Below are 10,589 nucleotides of genomic sequence, written 5' to 3' on the forward strand. Positions count from 1 at the left end.
ACATAGGAGGGTAATTCCTCAGGAAAATTAGAAACTCACTCATATCAGCACTGATTCTAGACTTTTTTCCCCCTGAACTCTAACTTTTCTGTGCCATATTTCCTAGCAGCAAAGCAACAAACTCATTTAACTGAACTGATCTAGACATGAATGGCTCACAGCCTCACACCACACCAATCTCTTCTTCAGGATCTTTCTGTGTGAAGGCATCGAGCAGGCAGTAGCCTCTGTACATCAGTTTTCTCAAGATATTCGTTTATTTGACGAAGCATTGCTCGGTCTGTGATGATGCACCTCTGCTCTGCCTCCTACCAATCAAGAGCAGAGAAATCCAGTAGCATGTTCAGCCATGTTGAATTGCAGAGATGACCGTCTCCATTGTGGACATATTATGATTATTACAAGATGATGCAACAGGCTGCAAATGGCCTTTGAATGAAGAGTTATATAGTGTAAAGTCCTTCTCCTTTGTAGGTGGTGCATTATCTTCCTTTTTCTTTGACAGAGCTGTATATATGGTCCGCACCTATTGTCAGCTTCTACTATTCTCTGACGGCAAAGAGGGACAAAGGAAGTCAACCAGAACAATCATAACAAAATCAGTGTATGTATTTTCATTCAGTTTTGTATTGCACATCGATCTGGGTCTTTGTCCCTGCGCTCACGAATGAGGAAATGGAGGTGAAATTACCTGATTCCATTGCGTGTTCCGATCTTTGCTTGAGTACACAGCGTGCCTACTCACGATCACGACTGCAAATATGCTTGAGTACACAGCATGCTTCAGGATTTCATCCATACACACCAAAAACACCAATCGTCTTACTCTTACCGCCACCATATTTCACTGAAATGGGTTATATATACATAGCAGTTGAAAACATTGTTTTTTTTATGTTACTGTCAAAATCTCAAAGTACCTTTCTACTTACTGCAGTAAAGTTAATTGTTCTCCTGTCCTGTCAGCTACAGTGTTCAGAACAAATGGCTGCTTCACTTCAGTTAGTAGTAAGAAGTCAGCTGCATGGTAACCTGTTCAATTTCCAATTGGCAAAAAAAACATTTTTTTCCATAAACAGATTGCGATGTATGGCTGGGAAAACATAGGAGGGTAATTCCTCAGGAAAATTAGAAACCCACTCATACCAGCACTGATTCTAGACTTTTTCCCCCTGAACTTTAACTTTTCTGTGCCATATTTCCTAGCAGCAAAGCAACAAACTCATTTAACTGAACTGATCTAGACATGAATGGCTCACAGCCTCACACCACACCAATCTCTTCTTCAGGATCTTTCTGTGTGAAGGCATCGAGCAGGCTGTAGCCTCTGTGCATCAGTTTTCTCAAGATATTCGTTTATTTGACGAAGCATTGCTCGGTCTGTGATGATGCACCTCTGCTCTGCCTCATACCAATCAAGAGCAGAGAAATCCAGTAGCATGTTCAGCCATGTTGAATTGCAGAGATGACCGTCTCCATTGTGGACATATTATGATTATTACAAGATGATACAACAGGCTGCAAATGGCCTTTGAATGAAGAGTTATATAGTATAAAGTCCTTCTCCTTTGTAGGTGGTGCATTATCTTCCTTTTTCTTTGACAGAGCTGTATATATGGTCCGCACCTATTGTCAGCTTCTACTATTCTCTGACGGCAAAGAGGGTCAAAGGAAGTCAACCAGAACAATCATAACAAAATGTGTTCTTGGACTATGACTATCGGACTGGACTCACCTTGCATGACCCGCACAAGTATTGTTGTTCTTAAAACGTTCTTGCTCTCCTTTCGTTCAGAGACACATCTCATGCCATTCCACAACTGACAACTCGCTGTTCATTTTCTCCTCCACCTGCTACATTATCTTCCAGAGGAGGGAGACACTAATGGAGATTCTCCTTTCTGTGGTTCTGGGGGAGCTGACCACTCGATCCGTAGATTTCCTCATCAGGAAATGCTCCAAGCCGTCAGCGCCGGAATTGGAGGATTGCCTCTGCAGAGTTCTGCTCCGGGCGCAAGTCATTGTCGATGAGGCCATGGGGCGGCACATCACAAACCAAGCTATGCTGCACCAGCTCAACATGCTGAGAGATGGCATGTACCGAGGCTATTACACGCTCGATACTTTCAGACACCAACCTCACAATGAGGAGGCCACCAAAGATAAGATTGTGAGTCAAACTTCGTTTCTCTCCAAAGTCAATTCTGTGAAAGGTTTGCATTCCTCCAATAGAAACATTGAAATTTTGGAACAACTACAAAAGGTGCTACACAGTTTGAGTTCCATGATAAATGATGCAGAAGAGATGGTAATGTTCTTGATGAGCTACCCTCGCATGTACAGCCAGCCATATAGCATGCATATCCAGCTGGGCAACTGCATGTTTGGCCGCCAGTTGGAAACTGAACTTGTCATCAATTTCCTATTGCAGTCATGGCCTCATGGTTCTGAAGAACTAGAGGTCCTGCCAATTGTTGGTCCAGGTAGAGTGGGCAAGAGCACCCTTGTCGCTCATGTTTGCAAGGATGAAAGAGTCCGTGACCATTTCTCAAAGATCATGTTCTTGAAAGGCCATGATTTTACAGATGATGACCTCGCTACATTAAGACAAGGATGTGCAACGGAACACGAAAATCGTGTGTCAAACATTAACAAAGATGGGAGACTACTTCTTGTTGTGGAGTTAGTTGATGATCTCGATGAGGACACATGGAATAAGCTATATTTTGCTTCTAAACAGTGCATGCCAAGTAATAGTAAAATCATAGTCACAAGCTGCTCTGAGAAAATAATAAAGTTTGGAACAACAGAAGCTCTAAGTCTAAAGAATATGTCCCATGAAACATACTGGTATTTCTTCAAGACTCTTACATTTGGAAGCACGGATCCTGAGATGCACAAGAATTTTGTGCACGTGGCCATGGAGATAGTCAAGATGCTAAGCGGATGCCTTATTGGTGCAACCATCACCGCCTATTTGTTAAGAGACAACTTTGACATCCACTATTGGTGCAAGATGTTGGCCTTCATGAGAAGGGTCACGCACAAGCATGTCTCCAAATCTAGTGAGCATCCATTTGATCTTATAAGCGAAAACAGGCTTGCTCATCTTGGGAGAATGTCGTCACCTTCTGAAGATCTTGTGCTTTATAATCAGTCTGAACGATCTCCACAAGAGGATGTTCCAAATGTAAGAATCCAAGATGTGATGTACGGAAGTGTAAAGCCTCATGGGAGATTCGAGGTCCTAGCATGGACGTCTCCGATTCCGCCCTACTATAGCTATGTCAGTACCTGTGAGATTCGAGATCTAAAAGGAACAGCTACCAAGAGAAAGCGTTCCGAGAAAAACGGAGTCACACTTTGTTAATTTTTGTGATGTTATGCTTATGTAGAAAGATATACTAATATGCTTTATTTTGATGGGTTGTGACAAATTGCCGTGTTCTTGTGATAGGAGGTTATAGGTATCAAGTTATAAAAAATTGTCAGGATGTACTACTGCTTTGTCATATGTGAAGTGTTTATGACTAACCGAATACTCCATGGTTGAGCGAGCTCCACCATCCGCACTCTCAAACAATGACATCTGCTGGCAAAGCTCAGCCATGAGCACACAGACAGATGATTACCTCCATGTTCCTCTGCCGGTTGGGATGGGGGAAATAAACAGTGATCGATTCGTTAGTTGTACGATGATGCAGTGATTCAGAGACTTGACGAGTTGCAACATGTTCAGGAAGAATTACAGACGACATGCGCGATTCTAACCGTTGTCAGATAGCTAGACTTGTATTTGTTGCTCGCAAGCAATGACACAGTAGTAGTACAGGTTTACGCTACCGTTCAGAGATCACAAGTCTGCAACAATTACAGTTACAGATGACAGAGACAGGCTGCAGCTGCCATTTTTCAAATACGAATGGCACCATTTTTTTAGATTAAGGAACACAGAGATTCCGGCCTACCCTATTCCCGAAAGAACCCTATTCCCGAAAGAACGAGTACAGCCACACAGTACAACTCCAAGGATTCTTAGATCCACAACCGTTAAACGGGATACAAAACAGCACAACACCAACTAAAGAAGAATAAAAGACTCTTTAACGACACCACCCAGACCTTAGTTCTCAATTCTTCTCCGGTGTCTCCACTCTATCTTTCTGAAAAAAATCGAGCACCAAGACTTCAATTCTTCTGCAACCCTCCTTCAAAGCCACTCTCTCTTCCTCTTTAGACAACTAAGACCAGTGTCTGATCCAATATGTCCCTCTGAAAATGACCTGCAGGAAAGAGTTAGTGCTTGTTCTGTTGAAGACCGCATCATTTCGACATAACCACAGAGCCTAGCACATCGCCGCTAAACCCACTATTACTTGGTTCCTAATCAACTTATCGAAACTCAATAGCCAAGAACCAAACAAAAGGGTCACATCTCTAGGTGGTTGAAACTTGAAAGTGATGAACAGCACGTTCCACAGCAATCTAGCCATATAGCAATCGAAAAAAAGATGCTGGATCGATTCATCTAAGCCACAAAAGACACATTTCGTGTCCCCTTTCCAACCTCTTTTTAACAGGTTATCTTTTGTAAGTAGTACACCTCTCTTTAAATACCAAAGAAAGATCTTAATCTTTAGAGGTATTTTAGCCTTCCAGAACACTAACTTTCCCGAGATCCTCTCTTGTTTCAAGATATCTCTATACAAAGACTGTGTTGTAAATGTCCCATTTTTCCTTAAAATCCAAAAGAATTTGTCCTTATTTTCATTTAGGTGGACGGGTAAAATTAAAGAGACCAAATTGAGCCAGTCTTGTAGCTTTTCCCCAACTATCGCTCTTCTAAAAGAGACGTTAAGAGGAGAGGTACTTAGTACGCTAGCTACTGTGTCATTCTTCCGTCTCACTATATTGTACAATGCCGGGAATTTTTTCATTAAAGGTTCCTGGCCTATCCAGCTGCTGCCCTCTCTTGTTTCAAGATATCTCTATACGAATGGCACCATCACAGGCTAATCTTCTACCTTCCAGCTGCTGTCCGCGCACATTGTTGGTTGGTCGGTGGCTTGTTGCCCTGTTGGCTTCCTCCTCGCCGACGGCGAGGTGAGGTCCAGTCCAGGACAGGGGCTGCTGTTCGGAGGCAGCGACGTCCAACAAGTCCAAGCTGCATGCTTTTACAGACGTCTCGCCTGACGCTGGCCTGAGATTTTTCTCTCGCCTTGGTTAGGGGCAGCGGGAGGATAGGGGCGGATGAGCGAGACAACTGGATTCAGGCAGGCCTCAGACCCAACTCGAGTTCAATTCCTGCGCAGGTGTCGATTTCCATCGTCAGTGTTCGCCTCCGTGTATTTATTGATGCTCTGGAAATTCCAAGGATCTCCAACTTCAGTCTGAAGTCTGAACTGAACCATAGCTCTGCCTTTCCATGTGTAATTTTTAGTCCACTATTTGTTCTTTTCAGCCAATCTATTTCATGAAAAGAACCTAAATGCAGTTCAGACTCCCAATGCTATAAACACACTGGTGATTTGGTGAGTGTTTGATTTTTTTCTTACTGCTGTTATCAGGATACATGGAAAATTATAGTATAGTTCAGACTCCAGGGCAGTAGCTTGCAAATCTCAAAATACCTCTGCACTATTACAGTATAGTTCAGAACAAAACAATATGGCTGCCTCCTTCACAACAGTTAGCCTTAGTTTTTTTTTGTTCTTTTTTTTTGCGAAGGAGTTAGCTTTAGTTTTGAAGTACTCAAGTATATGTGTTGAAATATCCCATATTTTCACGCTAGAACAAGTAAAAGGAAAAGGTCACACAAAAATCCTTCTCTTTACATATGAATGCTTGATTACCTAATATAGATAACAAAGGAAAAACCATATAAAAAAGAAAAGAAAACTGCAATGTTATATTTGAAAAGTGATTAATACAGATGATATGTGACAAGTGATTGTATATGCACTCTCAGTGTAGTCTTTCCATCTTTTCTTGGCCCGACAATGTTAGGGTGCCAAAACTGCAATCACGTAGTAAGAAGTTGATGACCCATTCCTTTTCCAATTAGTCTCTGTAAGATGTCCTCCTAGCTTCAAGTATCTATCAGTCAAGAAAAGGGAGGGATCTAGCTTGTAGGAAGTTCAACCATTACTGCAGATATGGCCGTCTCCATTGTGGAAATACTATGTGGTTACAAGATGTTGCAAGGGGCGTACATATGGTCTCAGGATAGTTACACAATGTAGAGTCCTTCTCCTTCTCATCTTCTTACTCTTTACTTTTTGGTTTGGTTTGTGAAATAGAATAGGTTGATCTATCAATCTATCATTACCTCATTCCTCACAATTCAATAATTATTAGTACTAATATAAGAAACAAAGTTATTTTACTAAATTTTAGGAATAGACTCATGATGCATCACCTCATCTAGGATGGAGTGATTCCTCAATCCAAACAACCTGTAAGTCTCCCACACAGCTGTATGATCCACTTCTATTCTCAGCTTGCAGCCTTGTACTATAATTTGATAGCAATGACAAGAGAAAGAAAGTGCTAAAGGTGCCGCGAAGACCAAAAAAGAAAAAGAAAAAAAATCTGTGCTTGGACTACGACTATTAAACTGGACTGAACTTTTGTACAACTTGACAAAAAAATAAAAAATGGGACCAACCTAGAAGGAGCTAGGTGGTTTTCTTTAATAATTAATTTTTTATCAATGTAATTTAATTAAGAAGAAAATTAACAATAGGCACCCAAGTTCAAGTTGAAGCGGACTCGAACTTAGGTGCATGGATTAATTGGCACATCTCCTACTTCAACCAGTTTAGCTAGGCTCGTTTCCTTTTGTACTACCTAACATTATAATGAAAACTATCTTGTATTCTTGTGTGTCCAGGTTTATACTAGTGTCTAGATGCAGTCTTTAGCACTACTACAGAATGGATTTCAGAGGCAGATATTTCTGATTTTCAGAGGCAGGCAAGCTGTCTGCCTCTAACCAATGGTCATTTATAGAGGCGGTTGGAATGCCCCTCTATGAAAATTGATTAATGGAGGCATGCACCATAAGATGTTAATGGAGTCATTGTTAATCGCCATTTACAGAGATAGTCGGAATGCCCGCCTCTAAAAATTGATTAAGAAAAAAAAACCCATCCTAGGACTCGAACCCATAACCTACAACTTAGCACTAACACCTTCTTACCATTACACCACACAATCAATTGTAAGTATATATAGGATTCTATCTTTTTTACAAATATTTCATAAACTTGTGAATATTTTGACTACTAAATGAAGTTAAATGAGAAATGTTTCAACTACAAAGTTTTAAATCTGGTCAAGCACTACAACTTCGGTATAGGACGTGTCTCCATCTGAGATTATTTGAAAATTTTAAAAATTTAAATCTCAAAATATATGAATTTAAAACTAATATTTGAGGCAATGCACAACTTTAAATAAAAAACTTATCAACAGAAAAATCTAGATCATGTCGTCCACTACAACTTTGGTATTAATCTTACATTCAAAGTCATTTAGAAATTCAAAATTTCCAATTTATACATAGCAGTTGAAAAGATTGTTTTTTTATGTTACTGTCAAAAATCTCAAAGTACCTTTCTACTTACTGCAGTAAAGTTACTTGTTCTCCTGTCCTGTCAGCTACATAGTTCAGAACAAATGGCTGCTTCACTTCAGTTAGTAGTAAGAAGTTCGGTGTGAAGGCATCGAGCAGGTAGTAGCCTCTGTACATCAGTTTTCTCAAGATATTCGTTTATTTGACGAAGCATTGCTTGGTCTGTGATGATGCACCTCTGATCTGTCTCCTATCAATCAAGAGCAGAGAAATCCAGTAGCATGTTCAACCATGTTGAATTGCAGAGATGACTATCTCCATTGTGGACATATTATGATTGTTACAATATGATGCAACAGGTTGTAAATGGCCTTTGAAGAGTTATATAGTGTAAAGTCCTTCTCCTTTGTAGGTGGTGAATTATCTTCTTTTTTTCTTTGACTAAATCTCCCACAAAGGAGAAGTATATGTGTACTTGCATGACCTGCACAAGTATTGTTGTTCTTAAAACGTTCTTGCTCTCCGTTCATTCGGAGACACATATGCCATTCCACAAGTGACAACTCGCTGGTCTTTTTCTCCTCCACCTGCTACATTATCTTCCAGAGGAGGGAGACACTAATGGAGATTCTCCTTTCTGTGGTTCTGGGGGAGCTGACCAGTCGATCCATAAATTTCGTCGTCAGGAAATGCTCCAAGCCATCAGTGCACTACTACAGAATGGACCTGTTGTCCCGGGCGGTAACAGCCTTTAGTCCCGGTTATCGCGCCGGGACAACGATCCCGGGACTAAAGGTGGAACCTTCAGTCCCGGGTCATCGAGCCGGGATTAAAGAGGGACCTTTAGTCCCGGTTGGTAACACCAACCGGGACTAAAGGCCCTCCAGCCGAGCGAACCTGGCGCACCCTTTAGTCCCGGTTGGGGTTACCAACCGGGACTAATGGTTCACCCTTTAGTCCCGGTTGGTAACCCCAACTGGGACTAACGGTTCCTTTTCTTTTTCTTTTTTTTTTGTTTAATTTGTTTTCAGTTCAGTTACACGTATTTGTTTAATATATAATATGTTTTTATGTACGTATTCTACGTTGCTAATATAAATACACGCATGCATATAATTACATCTAATTCTCATCTTGAGCATTATTATATTCGAATAAAGTATGAAACTATATATATTATATATATATATATATATATATATATATATATATATATATATATATATATATATATATATATATATATATATATATATATATATATATGTGTGTGTGTGTGTGTATATACAACACTTTCATAATCTTGTTCTCGAAAATAACGATATCAATAAACATTTAATTTACATCATTTATTCCTTAAGATCAAAGTAGAACTCGCCGTTGGGATTTAGCACTTTTTCTAGAAGATATCCTGCTATTGACTCTTGAACTGCTTTCAGATGGTCTTTTTGCATAACCCTTCGTTTCAACCATTCAGTCTTGCATTTGAAATAAAAGGAAAAGTATTAATACACATATATGTATATATATTCTTTTAAAAATAAATAAATATTGATATATACGTACTCTGAGGACATCTTCAGGAGTTCTTCTTATGTGCGCAGTGATAAATTCACAAACGTAGTATCCACACAAGTTATTACCTGGTTCCTGCCGCAAACACCACTGTACGAGAAGAAGATTATTCTCATCATCTCACACGTAAATTGAAGTACGATATAGTAATTAAACACGTGGGGAAGTGTATATAGTACAACTTACTGGTATTTCAACTACATTAAGTGGTGCCTTGCAATCCTTGCGATGTTGCCGAATAAACTCTTTCCAAACCCTGTGCGACCAATAATGTACGATCGTTAATAATTATCGGCATCATAATGAACTTCCGCTTCATGCATAACCATGGAGGAAGGTTGTAGATACATAGAGTAACTGGCCAAGTGCTATGACTAGTGCTCTGCTGTCCAAAAGGATTCATACCATCTGTACTTAAGGCGAACCTTAAGTTTCTAACCTCATTTGCAAACTCTGAAAATTCTCTATCTATCGCTCTCCACTGGGACCCATCAGCTGGGTGTCTCAGCATATTGTCTACCTTACGGTCTTCTTTATACCACCGCAACAACTTTGCGTGGTCTTTATTTCTGAACAAACGTTTTAAGCGTGGTATTATAGGAGCATACCACATAACCTTGGCAGGGATTTTCTTTCTAGGACGTTGTTCACCCTCGACGTCACCAGGATCATCGCGCCTGATCTTATACCGCGATGCTTTACATACCGGGCATTCATCCAAATTCTCGTATTCATTGCCATGGTAGAGGATACAGTCATTAGGACATGCATGTATCTTCTGGATTTTTAATCCCAAAGGGCAGACAACCTTTTTTGCTTCGTACGTAGTGGTGGGCAATTCATTTGGCTTCGGAAGCATCTTCTTTATGAGGTTTAATAAATTCCCAAATGCCTTATCGGATACACCATTCTTTGCCTTCCACTGTAGCAATTCCAGTGTTGTACCCAGCTTTTTTTGCCCCTCTTCGGCCATCGGGTATAGCAACTTCCTATGATCCTCAAGCATGCGCTCCAACTTAACTTTCTCTTTTTCACTTTCCCATTCTTGTTGTGCATCACGAATGGCATCGCCAAGAGCATCACCGAGATCATCTTCTACCGCTACCTCTTCTTCATCTCCCCCATTGTAGTATCATCAAAGGCACCATACTGAGCAATAATGTCATCAATGTCTAAATCTTCTCCTTCACCTTCTTCCATCATGACCCCGCTTTCTCCATGCTTAGTCCAACATATATAGTTTGACATGAAACCTGACTTAAGCAAATGTGAATGAAGACTCATTGAGCTTGAATATTCCTTTAAATTCTTACATAGGGCACATGGACAGCATATGAAACCATCCCGCTTATTTGCCTCGGCCACACCTAAGAAATAGTGCAAGCCCTCTATAAAGTCTTGGGAGCGACGATCGGCATTGTACATCCAATGGCGTGAC

At 40.4% G+C, this 10,589-nt stretch overlaps 1 protein-coding gene across 1 annotated transcript; it reads left to right on the forward strand.

The window, feature by feature from the left end:
* Positions 1-1,885: 1,885 nt before the first annotated feature.
* LOC136544967 (putative disease resistance protein RGA4) lies at positions 1,886-3,370 on the forward strand. The gene has a single exon (XM_066537024.1). It carries the CDS (start codon positions 1,886-1,888, stop codon positions 3,368-3,370), a length of 1,485 nt encoding a protein of 494 aa, XP_066393121.1.
* Positions 3,371-10,589: the final 7,219 nt, after the last annotated feature.

This window comes from Miscanthus floridulus, chromosome 3, assembly GCF_019320115.1.
Source record: "Miscanthus floridulus cultivar M001 chromosome 3, ASM1932011v1, whole genome shotgun sequence".
NCBI classification, from domain to species: domain Eukaryota; kingdom Viridiplantae; phylum Streptophyta; class Magnoliopsida; order Poales; family Poaceae; genus Miscanthus; species Miscanthus floridulus.